Source organism: Strix aluco, chromosome 14 (assembly GCF_031877795.1).
Source record: "Strix aluco isolate bStrAlu1 chromosome 14, bStrAlu1.hap1, whole genome shotgun sequence".
Lineage (NCBI taxonomy): Eukaryota > Metazoa > Chordata > Aves > Strigiformes > Strigidae > Strix > Strix aluco.
Genome location: NC_133944.1, coordinates 20172132 through 20195457, shown reverse-complemented (window position 1 = coordinate 20195457; position 23326 = coordinate 20172132). Strand labels below are relative to the sequence as shown.

Sequence of the window (23326 nt, the reverse complement as noted above, 5' to 3'; positions counted from 1 at the left end):
TTTAAAATATGGATTTCTCAAACAAAAATATAGTTTAAGATGTAACTTGTAACTATCTTAGAAGCTGATATTCTTAAGAATGGTTGAAAACACAATTTATGTATACTTAGCGTACCAAATACCCAGGTAACATAGCTTAAATGGCACACGAAGGTATGAAGTAGGTACTTTTAAAGCACAAGTGAGCAAAACTTATTTTAAATAGTGTAAACTAATGGTAGTTGGCTTTGTCAGCATACACATTAGCTTTAAGAAGTTTATATTAATATCCATATCTGAGATTAAAGACTCCTTCAGATACCTGACCTCAAGTCCTCCAAACAGTACTAACAGGGTCTATAGCACCATCACTGGGACCTTGTGAATTGTGACTACTCTACATGGGTATGAATTTTGTAAAAGAAAGTGTCAGGCAAAGGAGTAGGCATTGCATATCTAGTGGTAACCACTTCCTCAACACCAAAGGGCAGGGATTAAGATGTTTTAACTACATGTACAGTTAACACATACAGTTTTTGCTTTTGGCTAAGTTACAAACTATTTCCTCTCAACATGCTGCAATGTGTCTAGAAGGGGGAAAAATATTTTATCTTCCTTGTATCTAAATCTATTTATTCTGTAAAAAGCGTAACAAAGAAATACCTGGCTGTAATTATAGCGCTGTAGCTTATCACTCTAAATTTCAGCTTTTTAATTAGACAAGCTTAAGTAAGTTGTTTGACAAACAATTTGAAGCTACTCTTCTTATCTACCTGTCAAAGGTACAAGACTGGATTACTTTCAAATGTCTACTTTAAAAAAACAAAATAAAACACAACTTGATTTTTTTCTTTAATACCTGGTGTATAAGTAAAACGTTGAGACTGGCTTTTTTTCCTCTTGCCATTGCAGAGATAGAACTGCACCTGAACTGCATTTGTAATGGTTTTGTTATGGTATGGAGGAACTTCAAGTATAATGTTTGCCTGTACGAAAGTTGAAATAAAAAAGTTTTACGTATCAAATGCAAATGAAACTGTTCTTAATTACTGAAAAACTAGAACACTTATTGCAGAACTAAAGCAAAATGCAATTTTGAAATTGGTAAACTTCAAGTTTATGCATATTACATAGTGAAACAGTACTATACGCAAACTTTTATTTGGAGACTTTCTTCTTCTTTTAAACACAAGTGTTCTGAAGGTAGTGCTTTTAACTAAATAGACACATCTAAAGGATGCTTTATTTATCTGCCAGAGCATAAAAAGACTCTAGTAGTCAAAGAATTGCATTTTGGATCATTAAGCTTTTAGGAAAAATTTTAATGCACTGGAAATTATTTGTCATCCTAGCAAATTTATCTTGTTTTCTTTTTTCAATTTTCAGGTTTTTTTCACTGCTTTCACAAGCAGCACACTATTTGCAGTTCCTTCAAAGCATCATCTTAATGGCTACTCTATAGTATTAAGCCAATTTAGAAGTCTCCAGTTGTCTGTCTGAATTAGCCACTGATCTACTTTACTAAATGAAGTCTAAATTTCAGAATAACAATGAAGACGTCTAGTTTCTCATTTTAAAACAGAAAGCTTTCTAAAGTAAGAAAAATTGTTTCTCACCCCTTGACACTTTTCCCTAATTATTTTCCCTTCTACCTCCCACTGAGGTCGTCCATCTGTTGAGAGAAATTTACAAATAATTCAAGCAAAAAGCATTTTCTAAACCACTTAAATACTTAATCTTAAAAATACTTACATACTTAATATAAAACTGCTTTTATTTTCAGTCATAGAGGCCATTCAGCTGACAGATATATTGTAAACAAAGTTTGAAGTAGAGAGATGATTTAGAGGTTTCAACACTACAGACGTTGTCCGTAAGTTGACTGTTGGGCAGGATTCTGCGTTTTAACAGAACCTGCCGATTACACAGTTACATTTCATTCCAAAGAAGGCAGTGTGCACTGTAAGTGTACAGAGAGATGTTTTCCCCATTTTTCTAAAAACATTTTTGAAAGGTAGTAAAATTACTACTAACACTTGTGATTACTCAAACATGCTGATGACTTAACCTACAAGGCACCATGCGAGAGATAACATATGCCATATCTTCATGCACATACCCCCAGGTTATACACTGAAAACAAACACCCTCCCTGAACCAAAAGACCCCGTAGTTCAAATACCAGACAAGTTGTCTGCATTGTGAGAGAAGCAAATCACCTTGGTGAACCTCTCCCTGCTCTGACCTAGTATAACCCATTACCCTTAATCTAACACTCAGTTTGCTTGGTTATTGGGTTTTGTACAGGATATCAGAAAGCCTGTTGTCTAGCAGCAGTAGTTCTTTAAAAGGCGTTCACCTTGTTACAGAAACCCCCTACTTATGTTGTATTTGCTAATAAAAAAAAAAAAAATCCCAACTCTTTTACTTAAATATTTAAGGAAATAATAAGATGTAGAAGAACTGGATTTGGTTGCAAACTTCTATTTTTAATGATTTACTTCTGCTACTGTTTCCCCAAAAGTTCAAATCAGGCATTCAAGTCACAGCAACGATAATTAAAGTTGTTCAGATTCTATGCTCTCTACATTAAAGGGACAATCAGGGAAGAAAAGGAACTCTACATATTAAGACAGCTACTCCTAAATTTTCAGCCATTTTTCATGCATTTCAGTCTAAGTCAGAAATATTAAGATCAAGACGTATATCCAGAAGAGCTGCAGAATCAGGTAGGAATGCTGAGTAATTGAACATCTTTGAGTAATATGCATATATGTACCCGAGTGTATATGTGCACCTGTGTATAATACAAAACAAAACCAAAGAAAACTTGAAAAACATTCATTATATCTGTTTGTAGTAAACTAAAAATGGAAAATATTTGATAGGGGTTTTTTTGGTGTTAAATTCTCTAGTTTATGGAGTTGAATCATTATGAAACTGATAGAAGAGAGAATGAACATGGGTTTAAGGAAAAAAAATACACCTTTCATTACATTTAAAGATGTTTTAGAAATATTCATCCAAAATCTGTAAGTTTCTTGCTTACTTTGAGATTCTATTTCCTATATATTAGACTGCAAAAATTAATCTGCTACCCTCCCAAAAAATAATTTGTTTCATTTCATGAGATCAGTAGGAAGCAGTTAAATTTTCCTACAGATTTCACTGCATGAAGGAAACACCATGTCTTTAGTATACCTTAACCGAAAGGCATGCCTGCAATATAATTTTTAACTCTGCTAATGAACAAGCGTCAGCCTGCTGCAGTTCTCACCCATAACTAAGCATTGCCTAGAAGGCTGAACTTGGATTCTAGAGAATGAGCACCTTGTAATACAACTGACTACAACATTTCTGATTTCTTGGCAATTCAATACTTGACGAGCTTGTCAAGCACACAGATGTTTAATACATGTACAAAAGGTCGCTGTTGTTCACCCCACTGCTTATTGCCACTGTTTTACCTCCATGCACACTTGCCTGTTTACAGGTGCAAATGAGGCACAGACACAGCACACCAAATCTGAGCCAGATCTTGAGACTTTTTAAAAAAATGCATCTCCCTTAACAGTAACTCCTACAGAAAATCTTATGCAAATATATGGAAAAAAAAAATCAGTAGTGCTTCCTAACTAACATTTATTCCATTAGGAGTAAGTCAGTTCCTATGCAATGATTAAATCAGATGTTACATGATGACATCCATGCCAAACAGTACATTGCCATTAATTCCCATTTTCATTTTTTAATATTTTTTTGTAATAAGAAAGAAAATACATGGTATGATCTGTCAACACCATCTTTCAAATACACACAATTCAGTTAGTTAGCCTGTAATTGTCTTCCTGGATCAGAAGTACTATTTAATTAATAATTGCCAACCAGCATATATAGATCGGTGTCCAAAGTGAAGTTTCAGATTACTGCTTGTGACTTAAGTCTTTTTCTTTTCTTTTTAAAACAGCCTTACTTCCTAAAATCAAGCTCAGATAGTGTTCTTTGTTTTGTTTTCAAGAAAAAAAGATAGTATTTACCTTGTCCTTTTTCAAAAAATATAATTTTGGATTCTGGAAGAAAATTGGATCCTGTCACCACCATTTCATGGCCTCCATTTACTGAGCAACTATTGATGCTGTACTTCTCAATCTGAGGAAGTTCTTGAGCAGATCGCTGAGCTTTAAAAAAATATTAAGGGAAAAATTACTACTCACAATTTTAATCATAGTGACATTTCTTTTATGATCCTAACTAGAATAACAAGGGGTGAAACAAATGACCGTCTATTTACATATATAAATCATATCTGTGTATGATTTATCTTTGTTTTTAAAATTATGTTGAAGTTATATAATTATAGAAATGAAACACCAAGAAGCCATGAATCACAACAATCTCTACTGTTACAGAAAATGAAATTTTTAGTTTAGGAATATTGGTTTAAAAATGACTTTAGTATTTTATAGACAAAATGAATTCTAGGAGAAACTCAGATTGTTTAAGGTCATGCTTTGATTTCTTAGTGCCAGCATTTAACAAATGAACTCTCTAGAAGTTCAGTTGTTCGTTAGATAATGCTGTATAAAGACAAGTAATGGTGTAGACTCTTGTAAATGAAATGGTATTAGTTCTTCCTGAAATGAATATTTATTTTCACTGAGATATATCAGCTGCATCTGTTCATATAATATACAGGAATTACCATAGCTGCTAGCTGTGTGACTGCAGTATGAAGTTTAAAGCCTAAAACACCTTGTTTCTTCCAAACCTTTAGGCTGCCACTTGGCAAGCACCATCTTTAAAGATACATTAATTTTTGATAATCTAGCTCTTTACACACAATGCTTTTTACACACACACTTGTTATATAATTCTGACAATAAACACTGTCAGAACAACAACACTACTGACACATGCAGAAAAGATGAGTATAAATGATGTATAGTTAAAGCAATCTTACAGCATTCAACAGGTATGGAAGCAGTCTGCAGAGATAAGACTTTTCCACTAGGCTGTGGGATGTGAACACGAAACACAAGTCGCACTCTGGTATTCTTTCTTCCAATATCTGTCTCTCCTTTACGGAGCTCTATATCTGAATTGCGAAGTTTCAAAATACCAGCACAATCGATACTGAAGATAGGTGAGGACGGATGGATCAGAAGAGAAATGGAAGAAAATGAATCAAACTATTGCCAAAGTATATTCTGTAAACCTTTCTTCTGTTAAAGAATAAAGAACACTATTTTCTCCCCATGTTATGCTATTTTAAATGTCTGAGATTAAAAGATCTGTTAGTGTCAAAAATGGCAGCAGGTACGCTGTTGAAACATTTTGTCTTGTAAATGTCTAGCTGCTGCTTTTTTGAACCTTTAAAGGTTATATGTCATTGCACATTGTTTAACCTTCAAAGTTATTGTACATAGTAAACATCATTTACAAGGAGCAAGAGACCTATATTTAGTTCTGCCTTAGGAAGGACTAGAGAATGACAAAAGTGTAGCCATCAAATTCCAGCTACCCTTCCACATAGTTATTGATTATCCATACGAGACACACACACTTTAATCAAGTAACACGTTTATATAAGCTGTGAGGAGTGTTATCTTGCACATCATTGTGGGTTCATAGCATTCAATGCAACTAGCACGAAGTTTGCAACTAAGAAAATTTAAGGTGACTTCAGAAGTCTACGTAAAAAATAAATGGGCTACATAAACAAATGATTGTGCTTTACTCTGTTCGCTGACCAGCCAGCTAAAATAGAGCCATTTAATCATTGCTACAACTAACGATTAAACTATTATTTAGCACATTCTATCTGGCAATACCTGAAAAGTCAGAATAACACAACTGCTAAAAATAAAAATCAAAACAAGGAAAAGGCCTACTAAGATGCCGGAAATTATATCACCACATTCAATCAAGAAACAAATAGCTAAACTGCATGACTGTATTTTCATAGAAAAAAGTCTTATGTCTTTGTAAAATCAAAAATTCTACCAGCCAGTCACCCACATGCAGTTCTACAAATGTGGAGTCATATATACATATGGATTGTGTGGAGAAGCATAATCCCAGAAGTACTTGTCTGTCTCCCCATCAACCTTATAAGCTTCCCTGTCCCTCTACTCTTTTACTTCTGACTACCTAAACATTGGCATGTTTACAGTGATGTGTCTATCTTAATCATGAGCCACATTTGTGGAAAATATGCCATTCTACAAGGTTTTTTCTTTCATCTTTACACAAAAAAAAAAATAAGGACACATAGCAACCAAACAGCTACTTAATGCTGTAATGTACCTGGCTGACATATTATTTTCAGGAAGAAGTGGTATTTCCAAGACTTTTGTGCTGGCAATTATTATCTCTTGACTAGCTGTTGCAACTGTTTTTCCAGTGATTCGGTGCACCTGGTAGAACGCATGAGGTCTTAAGTAGCGATCATCTGCTGTTCCAATGAACATTTGTAGGTTTACTGGCTTTTCGCTGTAGCCCAGGAGCTGATGAAAAAGCAGATGTAGTATTAAAATATTAGTTGACTTTTACTGCATTTGTGTGTGCATAATATAAATCCACAACTAGTACAAAGTCTTAAGAGTCAAAGAGTAGTATTTAATTACCAACTTCTTCAATCTCTTCAGAAATCAGGAAACTGAGTACAGATACGTTCCCCAATACAAGTATCAGCAACAACAATTACTAGAACAAATGGATATCAAAATATCTTTATTACTTTTGAATTTCTCAAAGAGAAAAGAATCATTTTACCTATAGAATTTCTACATCAAAGCTACGCTATGTTGTAGGTGCATTTCTGACACTGTTTTTAATTGAAGCTGAATTATTAGTTTTAGCGAGATACACCTAGTTTCTAGAATACTAAAAATTTTGAAGTTTATTTTTTCTTCTATGGATACCATAGTGAGTTTTATTAAACTTAAGAGGTTTTGTGAATGCAAATGTTTTATGTGAGGACAAAGAAAAATTAATTCATAGCTATAAAATCAGGTGTGGGGTTTTTTTTTTTGCAAAGAAAATGCTTTACAGCCTAAAATTTGATAAATGTTAATTCTGCATTTTTTTTTTCTTAAATATAAGACTAAGCACCAATACACTCAGTTGTCATAAAACCACCCGTTGCTTGAGCTAACAGTAGTAATTCTAGGCATAAACCACATTGAAACATCAGAAAAAAACCTCATCTAACTCTAAAAGGAAAAACTAGTTTCGTGATAGTACATTGGTAACATATCATCCAGAAGATTAAAGGAAACAAATTTAACCAACAGTAATATGCAAGGTTCCTTTAGCCACTGCAATTTTAAATCTGAAGCCTATAAAACATGTCTTATAAATCCATGAAGTTGACTTCACCTTCCTGCAATTGGCAGATTGATGCACACTAAGTTATATAATTTCTAAAAAGCAATGCAACAAATTTACAGTTCATTGACTTTGACATCAACTTATGTTCAAACTGGAGGGAGGGCCAGACAGCCATTCTTTAAATGTAGTTTTGTCATGTCAATATTTTTGTCTCTAGGGAAGAGTTATTCGGTCACACAACAATATTATCCAAGCTCTTTACAGAACTAACACTTAAAAAACAAACAAAACCACGTCAATTTAACCTACTCACAAGAGTAATTTAATGCCAGTAGTCAGCAGTACAAAAAACCAATGCACACCCACAAGTCAGAAGCACCACTGTAGATTCCTTGTATCTTGATGCACTACTATTGGCAGTAAGTTTTATGTACACCAAACAGATGCCTGTTTTCTATATTCAAGTTGGTTATGACAGCACTTGCCACTCCTGTCACATTTATTAGAGCTTTCTCAATCAAGAACAGAAATTCAATTTCTGACAGAAGTCTGGAACTTTAAAGAGCCATTCTCAAAGCTTTCAGCCTTACATGAATGCTTTTGTCCAAGATGTAATACTCATTAATTAAACCATTTAGATACAACAGTGTGGTCATATGTTAGTTAGCGTTCTTCCCATTTGCCCAATGAGGTTAAATGTGATCTAGAAGCAGAACAGCCAAAATCTAGACCACCTAAGACAAAGCTGAGCTTACTCAAATCCAGAACAACTGCTTGTTCTTTACCTCTTCATATCCAGCACACACACAATCTAAAATAATTCCTGAAAGACACATACTACAGACAAGCTACAGCATACACCTGTTACTGACCAACAACATACGTATCATGAGCAGCTGACATGAAAGGTTGATAGACTGAATGCATTATTTGTTACAATCACAGCATTATGAGATTGCTCTCAGAACATGCCCAGTCTACCTTTATTTTTTTGGGTTGTTTATTTTTAAGTGAATGAAGAGAAAAGAAAGGAAAACGGCTCAGAATTACTGCTTCTATTGCTTTTCTAGATGGGAGATCTCTAGGTGATTACTGCAGTAAGGAGACTGTGCTGCTCTTCAGGATTGTAGACAAATAATTCCAAATTCTGTTGTCCTCAAATCTACCTTTCCTGGGAGATGTACACCATCTTCCCACTGTTGTGCCTTTAAGAGGCCGGTCTAGTTCAACTCTTACCATAAAATGTAGGCTACATTTGTACTGCATTGTACATAGACTGCAAATGAGGTTGTGCTAAAGCAGACCAGTTTCTGTCCTTCAACTCAATGAATTCTCATGTCTCCCCACCTCATTCCAGCTACCATCAAGAATTCAAGCATGCACAGGCAAGCAGAACAAACCGATTTAGCATTAAATGACAAAGTCACGTCTCCTCATGTGTAAAACAATCCTTACCCATTCAGACCCTCATTATAATGGAGGAAAAAATATCTGCCGCAAAAAGCCAAGCAATCTTTAAAAGTCATGGCAGCTTGTATCAAATACAAAGTTCTGTCCTATAATTTGACATATTTCCAACTAATTTCCTACATGATCGCATTTATTTGCGTTTTATGTCTATTATTTGCAGGCTTTTGTTCTGTCAGATATGTAAAATCTTTTTGTTCTCACTGGAGATCTCGCCACAAACAGACCTAAATCCAGGGGAAGAAAAACCCCGAACAACAAACCTTGATGCAGGTCTCCAGCATCTTTCCAAAAGAATTTTTTTTAAATACTAAATGAATATTTTCAGAACTTCTACGAGTCTGAATTATTTTTAGGAGTTTAAAGAAAATTTAAGGACATGTATTAGTTTAGCATTTACAGCAGCCATCTTGTCCCAAGTTCTCAAGCCTGTGACTCCACCATCCATTTTCCTCAGAGTTAAAATTAAATCTTAACACAATGGAATACAGCCTACATGTGACGTCTGTTAAATGCATTCAAGCTAATACTGGGAATTATATAAATTACAAGCCAGACCTATTCAAAAACTTGAATAACTTCCAAATGGGGTCACTGTGACAAAGCTAAATTCCAAGTAAAGCTATCTTCCCCTTCCTTAACAATGGCCATGTACACAACAGTTCTAGAGATACTAGTGATATGAGAGAAAGGGCTGGCTGGGTGGGGAGTGGAAAGGGAGGGATACTTTAAAACTAAGCAGGTCTGCCTACATGTAGTCAGTGGAGAAACTCCTCTACAGAAGCCTACAGAGACCAGGAGCTTAATTTAGTGAAGCAAAATACACCCCGTGCCAGCAGCTGCAGTGGTATTGCCTATGAGACTATGGCCATATACAACACTTGATTTGCCCAAAGCTGGGTCTAACGCTAGTTGTGCTTCCATTATTCTTGAGCAAAGGTTCACCCTCTATGCTCACTCAGATATGCTACAGAAGACATATAAGGCCTCATTTCTGCAAAGCATGTTGTGGGAGGGGAAGGTGGTCTGACAAAAAACGCCCACCCGACCAACAGATTAGTTATATATCAATAGGTTATCAAGTGCATTTTCTGTATGATGCTCTTGTGATACAGGCTTGTGTGCTTGTTGACTGTCTCACATCACTGCAGTACATTAGCTATACCAAAGTAGAAATTTGAAACTAAGTTACTACCACTTCAGAAGAAATAATAAAAACCCTACAACAAGACCCCACACAGCAGTACCACCTTTAGTCATTCTCCTTCTGGTTTACATATTAAATAAAAACAAACAAGAAATCCAATGCCCTGAAGAAATTACAAGAAAAAATATTATAATGCAACAGAATATATTTTTATAGTAATTTAGAAGAAACATAAGCACGTTGTAATGCAGAAACATATAAATAAGGCATCTCATAATTAAAAATGGTCTGTAATAGCATCAGGACAAACCCCTGAAAATTTCATATGTACTTAAAAGCCATGCTAGTGTAAACCAGTCTCAAAACAAACTAACAGGCCAACAAGGGCCCCCCAAACTATGTCAATCAGATGCTTACACTATAGCTTTGTCTCAAATGAATTTCTGCAAAGGATCTGCAATCAAGTCCTGTTAAAGGTACCGGAATATATATATATCTATATATGGTTAGGCAGAGTAGTAACATATTGGCAAGGTAGCAGAGACTTCATAAAGTTGTACTTAGCATTACAGATGATTTATTGCATTTATTCAAGGTTTAAAATAAAGAGAACAGCATAAAAGGAAAACAATGTAAAGGCATAAATGTAACTGATATGTGCAAGTAAGTGAGGCAATCAAGGCAGCTGGGGAGTAGGGAAGGAAAGAATAACCCCGTCTCCCACATTATAGACTGTAAATACAGGGCCTGATCACAGTAACAGGCACACATAAAAAGGAAATATATCACAGTCTTAAGCAAGCTATGAGGAGGTTGCACAGGGTCCTCATGTTTCCAACAGTCATATTTACAGCAAAAGAGACAGTAAGCTTAATAGGCTATGGATGCTAATGAGACAGCCTTGTGCACTAGCTAAGACTGAGGCAGCTAGAGAGACTGTCAAAAACACATTGATAAAAAAAACCTTTCTTATAAATTTGTGCTTTAGAATTAACAGTTTCCCCTTAAATCTTGTCTAAGCGAGCTGACAACTCTAGGCATGACATGGATTCTGCAAGAGTAAAATTGAAATTTTACAGCATGTCTAATCAAAAAGAAGAGTCTGCGGGGGCCAGTGAGCCAAGGGGTAGGTACAAAGTGATCCGACAGCTTGTGGAGAGGATGCCTGCACATCCCATGTCATTTCTATTACATAATCATTCAAAGCCTTCAGTGAAACCAACACGCTGTGCCTAGCTAGCGCCACATAATTAAAGACAGCCCATGTCGCACCACTCCTGAGAACAGAGGACAATGCTGGATTACTTTGTTAATTCACCTGAAAGTGCTCCTACCTTATTTAACTGCAGCTGCATTCAGCAGCTTGCTGAAGAGTACAAAAGTACTCTGAAGTCCATTATATGAATAATTGCTTGAATGTCTCTCCCTACACAAAACCTTTACATATTAAGCAAAGCAGAACTTTCTGCCCATCACACTTGGTCTGGAGACTGAATTATCACAGAATCTGAACTACCTTCTGTCTCCTAGGAATGGTGTCAACTCTCCCCCAAAAGAAAGATGATATTTGGAGCCTGAATTGCCATTATCGATGGAATACCCATCTTGTGAATAATGAAGGAGACTTACTACTCCAAATCAACTTCAAGTCAGGAAAAAATGACCTATTTTGGAATTTAAAATGCATTCTTTTAAGTACAGTTTTGTTTTCATTCAAAAAACCTGTTGATTGTTCTTAGTTTCACTGACAGTGGGGTGACACTTTCTTACCACCTCATCTACTTTACGCACAATTCTGTACGTTGAACAGCCCAAACGTGTAAGTCAGTATAAAAAAAAATTGCTAGTTGTTCCTCAAGAAAAATACCTGCCTAATTAACTTGAAAGAACAGATACTGCGTTCTGTTCAAATACCTAATGAAGCCACGGTACCTGTACCTTTAGTTCACCTTAGTAAAGAATACACAATGTATACAAGTAAGAACATAGTGTCTCTATACAGACCATAAGTATTTAAATTGACAAAGCATTTTACAACCTACTGGCAATCAATTGCTACAGTATCAGCCTGCCCAGGATTCAGTCATGGGTCACTTACAGAAAGACAGTAACTGAAACTACTGGTTGAACAGTAGGTGCATTTTCAAGTATGCCTTCCAGCATTTACTCTACTAATGTGCAATCCTAGAGCTGCACACTACAAAAAAAATATTACTTTTTTACTTAAAAAAAAAGATATACCACTTTCCCAGGAGTAGCAAACACCATGCTGTAGACAACTAGTAAGTTACTGCACACTGTCACTACTGACCTCTAGAAACCCTCCTCCTCTGTAATAGAATACTGATACACCACCCACTGCTTTGCAGAGGAAACTCAGCCAAGTTGTTTTTGTGTTTCTATATCGTTTCCATAGCAAAGGTCAGTGCATGCGTAAGTTAAACTAAAGCTGGAAGGCTAAAGACTGAAGGTCACTACAGGATAAGCCAGAAGGGCTTCACGCCAAAGCAGTTCCAGCCGTATTACTATATTGCAATGCGGTAAACTCATGCAAGCATGTCAATACTTAATTTACAATTTTTAACAAGTAATTAAAAGAGAGTAAGTTAATGAGAGAGTTTTTGGATCATCAAGAAGTTGTATATTATATTACAAAAACATTCATATGTTCTTAATGCACATATGGAAAACCCTTAAAAAATGTGTAACATTAGAGACTATAGAGATTAATTTGATCACTGAAGACAGCAGCATTTAAACTTGAATTTTGTGTCAGTGGTGAGAACCTTTTCCTTGCAAAAGCAAATAGGTCACATAAAATAAGAGCCATCAACCTGGAAAAAAGAAGTTAGCGCCTGTAACAAGACTTGAGAAAAATATCCAACAGAAAATATACACTTCACAGTAAACAGGTACTCACCAGACAATACTAGTATATGTCAAAATAGTCATAGGTTTTGTGAACCAAACCCCCTTTGTTTATTTACAAAAACCCCAATACCTGATAGTGTCACTGAATCCAGAAGTGATGTCAGGGTTTCACATGCCTACTCTTTCAGACTAAAAACTAAGGAAAACAAGAAATGGAACTAAAACTTGGGGGGAAGTTAGAAAATAATTTAATTATGTAAGTTTTACACTCAGCAATCAAACAATACTACAGTAGTAATGACATTCAGACAGTGCCAAAACCCATATGATTGTATTTTTAAAGCAATTTTCCTGCCAAACTTTCCAGCATTTTTTAGGAAATTGCCATGTTTAACCAAACTTTCATTGGGGTTTAATACTCATACTTGTATCTTTTATGTGCCTTTTCTTTGCTGGCTAATTGAAGATGAAGATTCTATCAACACTTTAGTGCTCCTTTGCACAATTAAATTCACTGCTTATGGCATTACTGGATTGGTAAAGTAGGCTGATTAGAAAGAAAGATTTTACATACAAATAGGCCTCCCTAAAAATAAGGTACAGTTGTGAAAGACAAGATACATCAGGGGAAAAGTATGAGATAAGTCTTTCGTTCACTGAAGTTAACAACTCTATCTTCACCAAATGTACCAGTATCCATATACAAATCCTCAGTTCCAACACGAAGAATGGGGAAGGAAACACACAGCTGTGTAAAGAACTATAGGCATTTACTAAGCATTTACTTCAGACAGAGATTTCTTAGACTTTGAGACCTTGATATGAAAAGCATGTCCTAACTAGTTATTTCCTCCTTGATAGTCTCATGGCAGCTGGATGCGTTTCAGTGACTACTGTATTCCTTAGAACAGCCCCCAAAGTTCCAAGGAAAGGAAGGCAAACGAGGAGAATGGAGGCCCCATTATGCAGAGGTGAAAGGAGATAAAGCTACTCCCTTGAATTAGCTATTTTTATTTTTACTTTGGAAGACTGTATGAGTAAAGGTATAATTCACTGTGATACCTAAACAGTCCTAAAGAGAAAGAACTTTCACTGCTAAAATTTTAGTCCACTTCTAAATTTTTTTTTTTTTTAATTTCACTTAAAGAAAAAAAAGCAAAGCATGCCTTTGACATGTTTTGCACTTTGAGACAATGGAGATATCACCCACAAGTTTTGAATCTTTTGGACAGCAATGTCAAAGCTGGTGCACGGCTTTGAAGAACCAAATTTTTTCTTCAGTCATTTCTCCATAGGAATTTCAGGGTGGCATGCAGCAACTTTCCTAAAGAACTGTGAAGACTGCTGGTTTAAAACCTGAAGTGCTACTCTGCCAAGCTGCACAGCACACCTACTAACAATGATCTGGGAATAGATGCAAGGGATGACAAAGATCCAGAGGCATGAAGATGAACATAATTTGAAACAAAACACACACAATGGCTAACACCAGTGGTACAATTTATCATGAATTTATCAAGTTACATTTTGAACAGCTTGAAACAAACCATATATATAAAACCATATATATATATATAAAACCATATATATAAAAAAGAAAGCAGAGTTCAGGGAAGTTATTGAAAGTCAGGCTGACCACAGTCATCCCTTGTGGCCTTGCAGAGGTGCACTAAGTGCTGACCTATAATCTTCATTGGACTGTTTAAAAGAAACTGAATAAATTCATGGAAGAAGACTCCATTCAGATCTATTAGGCAATACCCCAACCACTGGCTCAGAAAGTCTTAACAGCACATGGGATTTTTTTTTTTTTATTATTTCATTCTGATTCTGCAAAGGTTATAATGTTACAAAAAGTTAAATATCTGATTTTACAGTATGTTAAACAAAAACAACACCTACTTCCCCTTCCTGAAGTGCAGTACTATTTTCTATCAGTTATTTAATGTACCTTTCCATCAACTGAGAAAGAAGAGTATGCATATCAAAAAAGCATCCTCCTTCCTCGTTTGCTAAATAAGCTTATCAAGTAGACTGACTTGAAGACTTTAAAATAGTACAGACCTTTGCAATTCTGAAAAAAAATAGAGACATAAAAGGAACAAACTTTAATAAACTATTAGGTAGTGGCACAAGTCCAATTTTAAAGGTCATCAAAGACAAACGGGTCCTGCAGAGGTCTAAAACAAATAAGTAATTGCAAATATCAGTGCTTACTGATAAACATGATACCACATGTTTACACAATGTATAGAACATCCTTCAAGGTTTAAAAACTCAGATTTCTGTTTCTGAAATCTCACTTACACACTCACTCACTGCTTGCAGACTGGATTGAAAGTGTTTTAAATACTGATTTCAGGCATATTTTGAAGAGTGTTTTCGCTCAGAGTCCTGCCCCATTCTACGCTACCCAAAAAAGGAGATCAATTCATAGCTAAACCAGCGTTAGACTAATATTATGAGTTCACACAGTGCAGAATTGCCAGTCACATCTAACTAGCCATCACAATACACTACCGATCTCCAGTTTGCTCTACACTCTTGGAAAAAAGTGTGCTATTCCTGAAATACCAACTCCCAGTGCTAAATTATGTTAAGGGCAGTTTTTGGACAAGCAATTCCAGGATAGAAATAGGTTATTCCAGCATAACCTATAGAAAAAAACCCATAAATTCATTTTACTTTGTAAAAACATTAGTACTTTTCCACATTTTAGTAAACATATGATGCAAAAAGCAGATGACACTGTCATCTAGTGTGCCATTTTTAATGTTTTTCCTGTTAATCACTGCATTTTCTAGATTGAGTATTCAAACATAGTAGATGCATCAGTATGGCTTTTACTATTTATTTGGGGGATTCTGAAGCAGAAGATGCCTAAATATTCAAACTGTTCTTGACAGATAAATGTTTTTAGAATCTCATCCAAAGGTCAGTGTTTTTCCCAATACAGCCTACTAAATGGTTCACACAGGCCAAGACCGACCTGCTGCCTTCTAGATTTATTCGCGGGTGGTTGTCACCAACCAACAGTAGGCAATTGGAGCTGGGATACAGCCTGCCTTCTGGCGATGTAAAAAATAGGGAAGAATTCAAGACAAAAGTAAAAATTGAAAAGTGAAAGGCAGGAAGAATGGGAAGGGTCATGAAACACAGAAAAAGCATGCAGTTTATTTGGTTTAGGGAACAGGGAGAACTCTGATATTATTCCTGTTATTCAAGTAGTTACATGAATTGGCCACACAGAACACCTGGGAAAAGGTAACAGCCACAGAATTACAGGTCAGAAAACACACACTCCTTTAGACAATCCTTTGTTAATTTATTTTTTTGGATCATCTCTGACATTGCTTGGTTAGATCCTCTCTTGTAGATTACAGTTTGTTCCACCAGAACTCAGACAGAGTTTGAGAGGCTTTTTGAAAACACATTCCTGTTTCAGAATTTTCAAAGTAGTTCAAAATTAGTTTACTTTAGCCCAATTAGTTTACTTTTTCTTCCACTGGAGCTCTTCAGTCATGACTTCAAGCTCTGCAATCACTTTAAACAGAGCTGACATTCAATCCCTCTTTCACAGGTCTCCATTAAACCTCACATAGGAGATTACTGTTTGCTGGTCAGTGCCTAGAAGGGTATAACCATTTAAATAAACTAGTTTTTATTTAACATTTCTGTCATTTTTGATCTTACAACTTGCTTCAGCTGTAATACTGCTGAGTTGTCCGTATGGATTACACAATCCTTCCCCTCCTCTGTTACTGCAGAAGCAACTACAGTAAGAATTTTGCTCACAACAGAGGAATTGATGAATGATTCCATCCTTAAATCCTTCATAGTATGGCACTTCTGGTACCAGTGAGTTCTTAATAGCTACCACTGCCCCAAATTTTGTCTTGCATGCATGGGGCACAAGTGGATTCTATACAGTGCCTGTTGCTGATACATCATCCATTTTAGAATAAATTACCCTTATCATAGTTCACATCTAAAACTGATTCCCACTCTGGTGAATGGCCACAGGACAGATACTCCTTCTTGCATAGAGAATGGTGCCAATAAGTAGCTGTTAGCTCAACAGTCCCTCAGTACAACACACTGTATGGTTATCAAGAAGAGTATCATGCAGATCACCTTCCTCACTAGTGACAGGACAAAAGACAAAAAGGAAATACTTTTTGTTGTGCACCAACAGATACCAAAAGATATCATTAAATTTAAAATACTGAGGAAGACTCAGAAAACTGCAGAAGTCAACATGAATAAGCAGGAACACAGTATACAAAACAGGTTTGTTTTAAAAACAAAAAGGTCATTTTAGATCAGAAAGCTAAAATATGGAAGTAAAAATAAACTATTATCATGTGCCTATCTGCTCTAAAATGCCTCTATGTTTTTGATCCAAGTGAAGCCTCATGAACAACCTTAACCATTTTATATAACAGTAAAACTCATTCTAGCAAATTATAAGTGTGAACATTTTATTATGTACAAATTGACCTATGGGAAGGGTGGGAAATTCAAGCAATGATGATAATTCATTTAGAGTCAGATGAAATGTGGCAGCTATTTGTTTAAAAGACTTAGTGTACCCATCTACAAAGTACTTTCACCTATTGAATTAGAATGGTAAAGGTAGACAGTGCTCAGAGGCTTTCTATGTCTCATGACAATGCAATACAAAATTTCCACATAATTTGGATGACAAAAGCTCAACATGCCACCTTTCTCCTTGCTAACCATTCTGCCAAGTTATTTATTCCCCCTGTGAAAACTGTCAGTGTTATCTTGCAGATTCTCTGCCAAGGTAAAAGAAATTATTCCAGATGACATGGATTAGCTGGAACATAATCCCAAAAAAGAAAAACGACAGGTATCTGCTATGTAGAACATTTTGCATTAAAAAAGCTGAAAACAGGAGAACTTCCTTATAGCATTTGCTTCCTTAAAGTCAATGGATTTGCAAAGTAAAGCATGATGCTCCACTCATTTTGTTTCCTCACATTTGGAAATAAGCTGATTAAATGTACTCACAACAGATGATGCCAAATTTGTCAGGAGCTTAGTCTCCTAGCAACAGGTATGGTACAGTATTAGTAATAGATTAATGACATGCACTAATAGATTAATGGCTTGAAGCTATGTACTATCTTCAAATCTTTATTTTAAATAATACATCAACTACACATGCAGAACTACAGAGGTTTCACAGTTCAGAAAGTAAATACTCTAGCTTTCTATAAAATAATGTTCAAGAGCAAAGCAAATTGTGTAGGAAGCAAAAGCACATAGGCCTTCAGGCACCCAAAGATGTGGCAATTGGACTTGATGATCATTGTACCTTCCAACTGAAATATTCTATTCTATTCACCCACATCTTTCTCATCTCTGACACTGGTTAACATGCAGTCATTTCAGACAATGAAATGCTGAGTACTTTATTACAATGATCACACACACGGAAGTGACTGGTATAAAGCTAAGAGCACCAAAAAGAAAAGTTAAGTCAGAAACAATTAGTAATGCATATTGTGGAATGGATTTGTGTAATAAGCTTCCAGAAGTGCTGGAAAAGATTTCACTTTTGTGTTTAAATAATTTTCATCTGTTCACAGCTATTCAGTATTTATTTACCTTTCACCAAACTTGTCCCTTAGCATACTGTTTTTCCAGGCAGTGAGTAAAAAGTTAATACAAATCGATGGTTTGTTTCATAACAACTTCCTCCCCCCATCAAGCACAACAATTTCTAATCCAGCTGGAAGAGACCAAATTGCAAAATAGAATATCGATTTGCATTTGTATTCATTTTAATTTAGAAAGGCATAGTACAATCCATATGTTTAAGCATGAGACTGTCAGACACTTAAATACTATCCGCATTTTAAAAACAGCATTCTTGTCATAGCAAGGTATTTCAAAATTCTAATACAAATAAATAGCTTTTAAAGTCATTGGTGTAAGTCACATAGATTACAGATCTGTTTTTTCTGGTCGCAAATAGTAATGAGTTACTTCCAACTACTGGAATAGGATAAATATATCAAATACATTTTTAATGTATAGACTGCTACGGTTCCCCACAGCCTCCTCCTAGATAAAATGATAGTTACGGTCTAGACAAGTGGTCGGTGTGGTGGGTGGGGAACTGGCTGACAGGCTGCACCCAGAGGGTGGTGGGAAATAGCTCCTTTTCAAACGGGCAACCTGTCACAAGTGGGGTCCCCCGGGGATCGATATTGGGCCCAACGCTGTTTAATATCTCCATAAGTGATCCGGATGATGGGATCACAAGCGTACCCTGATGAACTTTGCTGATGATACCAAACTGAGCAGGGAAGTGGACACTTCGGAAGGGAGAGCCACCCTGCAGGAAAACCTGAATAGGCTGGAAGAGCAGCTTACAAGAACCTTATGAAGGTTCAGTGAGGACAAGGGTAAGGTCTTGCACCTGGGAAAGCATCATCCAGGAGTGCAGCACAGGCTGGGATCTGCTCTGTGGAAAGGGACCTGGGGGTCCTGGTGGACAACAAGCTCAATCAGAGTGACCAGCGAGCTGCTGCGGCAGAGAAAGCCAACGGGATGCTGGGCTGCATCAACAAGGGCATCGGCAGATGAGATAAAGAAGACATCATCCCACTCTACTGTGCACCTGTCAGGCTGCACCTGGAATACTGTGTTCAGTTTTGGTCCCCGGTGTACAAAAAAAGATGTGGACAGGCTGGAGAGGGTCCAGAGAAGGGCCACAAAGATGATCAAAGGGCTGAGCAGCCTGCCATGTAAGGAAAGGCTGAGAGAATTGTGTTTGTTGAGCCTTGAGAAGAGAGGGGTTAGGGGAGACCTTATCACCACGTTGCAGTATTTAAAGGGTGGCTACAAAGAAGATGGAGACTGCCTTTTTACAAGGGATCACATGGAAAAGATGAGGGGTAATGGGTATGAGTTACTCCTGGGGATATCCCGACTGGACACAAGAGGAAAATGTTTCACAATGGAACAATCAGCCACTGGAATAATCCCCCCAGGGAAGTGGTGGATTCACCAACATTGGACACTTAAGATTCAGCTGGACAGGATGCTGGGCCACCTTGTCTAGACCGTGCTTTTGCCAAGAAAGGTTTGACCAGATGATCCTTGAAGTCCCTTCCCAGCTGGTGTTCTATGATTCAACAGTGAAAGACTAAGGACTGAAACCCTGACTGCCATTTTGCTGGAAAAAAAACAAACAGAAAATATCCTGGACTTGGGGGAAAGACAAACCCTGCTGTAACCTTAATGTAAATGGATTAATTTTTTTTTTTCCTGTTTGTCTTATAAAAATTTTAACCATTGTCTGATTTGACTTACAAATGAACAGTTAAATTTTATCTTAACCTGGTTTGGGATGAAGATAAACACCATTAAACAAGATTGAGGTGAATAAGTAAAGAGACATTGCTTTCACTTCAGGTTGTGGCAAACAGATAAATCAAGGCATCTTAGGAAGCCCCACAGTTCCTCAGCACAACCTTCCCCATGTCCAGTGAATGAGAGGGTGGGTTCCCTTTCAAGCTGCATGAGCCAGCTGGCACCGTAGATATTAAAGGAGATATCTGTGACTACTCCTAAGTAATCCAGAAGCCTTCCCAGCATAGAGTAAGATATTTGTGTACACATCTGAACTCAGAGTCAGAGAGGAGCACATCACGGCTTGTGCACACAGTTATACCCACAATACCAAACCCACACATCTTTCCCTTCAAAAAGAATATGATGGCAAAGCTTTCTTATGAAAGCCAAGCCTAATTTACCAGGACCTTACATCTAATTCTGAGCTCAACAATAATTGGATGGTGTTTGCAATGTATTTAAATAATACGCTTTGGAGGCCATTAGCATTTGGAATATTTAGCATTAGCTGAAGAAGCCAGCCAAAGCAACTGTTAGTGGCAGGTAGCAGTTATCAGAACAGTCAGTATGTCACCACCCTCTGTTACTCACATAAGGACTGTTGCCTGCACTACTACATTTTCTTGAAACTGATTGAAACTGTTCTGAAAGACAAGAAAGCTTATAGGACTCTTAAGACAATGGAAATGAGATCAAAAAAAAGAAAGAAACAAGTCTTACTTGCCCTTACAGATAACCTGTTCAAATCTAATGAAACTAGGTGATGCCTTTTTAAGGAAATGGCTACCATTAAACTGTAACCATCTTTGGTTCATGCTGAAGAAAGAAAAGAGTCAAGTTTAATTTACTCCAAACATTTAAGTGAAAGTTAACGGAAATTTTAGGTACCATTTCACAGAAGTAACCTAATAAAAACATGAACAAGAGGCATTTATAGTGTTCAGAAGCTGTCTCAACACCAAAAGATGATTTCTGATTCAAATGAAGCCATATCATATTTCAGTATAGCTTCAACTAATCTATTACCATGCCTTTTCTTGTCTGCCCCCACGCACGCTCCCTTCCTCCTTAAAGTTCATGTTGAATATGTTAAGTAATACACTATTGCACCATTAATTCATTCACAAACATAAAACTGCATACAGCATAAAATTGTGACATACACTAACTGTAGCAAACTAAATTTTTAAACATCTAAAACTAACTTTTGTGTTGAACAAGTTACATTTAAGGGAGAAAAATCTTACCCAGAAAGAACTGTAAGCCTCACACAAGGTAACAATTCACAGCACTGTAAATACCAATAATTGTAGTTAAAAAATTATCTTCAAGAAAGCCAGACTTCCTACCTTCACTACAGGGTGTCCTCCAGTAGATGCTTTTACTGCTCCTCTGCTTCCTTCTGTTTCATAGTGAGCTCTGTGATGAGTTTTAGGCTGGACTTCTATTTTCAGTTCACACTGCCCGTAATGACTTGGTAAAGGCCAGTCAAGAGGTGGCAATGAAGATGTGCTGCAATCAAGACCAGCACACTATGGTTAAATGAAGTATACCATTTGGCCACAGTACAAACAAAGCAACTTCACTGGAAGATACAAACAATGATGTCACTTTCCTATCAAAGGACCAAATAAGAATAGCTATTAGCCTAAAACTGTTACTGGAAAATTCCAAAATTTTGCTGGTACATTAAAATCTTCAATTAAGTGTTTCTTTTGAGGTTGTTAGAGTGGAACTTCTTCCTTCCAATACCTGATTAAAAGAAAGGTACTGTATGACCCACTCCCCCACCCCACATTACCAGTGCTATTCTATAATGCCTCAAGTATATCAGCCAGCAAGTTCAAATGTTTAGTGGGAAGTCTAAATTCAATCTTTAAGTCATTATATTTTTACTCTCTGCATTATTATCTTCCACCTTGTTATTTTTGTTTTTCTAAGATTGGTAAGCACTGCACTTTTTAATGATAGTTAACAATGAACACCATATGATGAACCAAAATTTTAAACCTAGTAGTTCTATCTAAGCATAAGGACTTACTGCAACAAAGTACATGCTTAGCTTATCCACAGACTATATATACCCTTACAGATAGTACCAAAGTCACTCCAGGGAAGTAGGAGAACAAAATACAAGTAATATGGAAGAACTGCAAAGGGAAATAAGCCACATGGTATCACCAGTGTTTTCATACCTACCCTTTTACCTGCATAGATTTATACTTATGATTCTAATAAGATGAACAGTCAGATTCAAGACAGTAATTACCTGGTAGGGCAAATTAATTTATGAACATTTAAAAGTAAACGTTTATAGCATTGTGTACCAAACAAGAACATTTACAAATAAACATAAGCTTCTATTAAAATAGTTTCATACTACCTTATTCTGACCAACAGGCAAAGCAAAATAAGTTTTAAAAAGAGATGGACAAATACTGGGTTGTATCATCATCTGAGAAAGCTCAATTCCATTTCTTTCTGCTTTACAGGAAAGTCAGGAAAAACCCCACCACCAATCCAAAGCCATGCAAATTTCTACAAACATGAATAGCCACAGGTCCAAGCAAGACAAATTATACCTTCTGGATAATTTAGCTAAGACCTATAAAACATATCCACAGCTGTGAAAGAAGATAATGTTTGGACTGAAAAAAAAGCAAGCTTTGTCTTTAGGAAGTATCTGGACGGACTTGGGCTCAGCCTGCAGCACCACACATCTACCTTTTACCACAAAAGTCACTGTCGCTAAGCGTGGAAAAGAGGGAGAAGAAACAGCACCACTTGCTGGCTTCCTCCTACAGGAGAACAACCTACAAGCCTGTTGACCTGCTGCTTCATGGAGTACCTCTGCTGTGCACTTCAGGAGAGAGCTAATGTAATATAAGCCTTATCTCCTGAAGCACCTTTCTGAGAGCAATGGGAGGAACAAGAGTATTTCCCTTTCTTCTTACTGAAAGGAAAAAGTGTGAGCAATAAATCATCTCCACAAGCATTCAGTGTACAGCAAAGACTGTTCTTCCCACAGTAAGGAGGTCTGATGACTGGTCCTTCCACAGCAATCGTGTTTACTGGGTAGGAGAGGACTGGTGATGTCAGCAATGAAAGAACAAACTGACAGGAATGCAGTGTAAGCCCAAT

General features: G+C 36.6%; 1 protein-coding gene across 2 annotated transcripts in view; it reads right to left on the bottom strand.

Annotated features, from left to right (window-relative positions):
* NFATC3 (nuclear factor of activated T cells 3) overlaps positions 1-23326 on the bottom strand; it is a 76191-nt gene that overhangs the window by 23967 nt on the left and 28898 nt on the right. For both annotated transcript variants that reach the window (XM_074839286.1, XM_074839287.1), the window contains exons 3-8: positions 21535-21697; positions 6286-6485; positions 4940-5112; positions 4017-4157; positions 1596-1651; positions 839-965 (exon numbers count right to left, since the gene is read on the bottom strand). In XM_074839286.1, coding sequence (XP_074695387.1) covers positions 839-965; positions 1596-1651; positions 4017-4157; positions 4940-5112; positions 6286-6485; positions 21535-21697 — 860 coding nt within the window. The remainder of the gene's footprint in view (positions 1-838; positions 966-1595; positions 1652-4016; positions 4158-4939; positions 5113-6285; positions 6486-21534; positions 21698-23326) is intronic.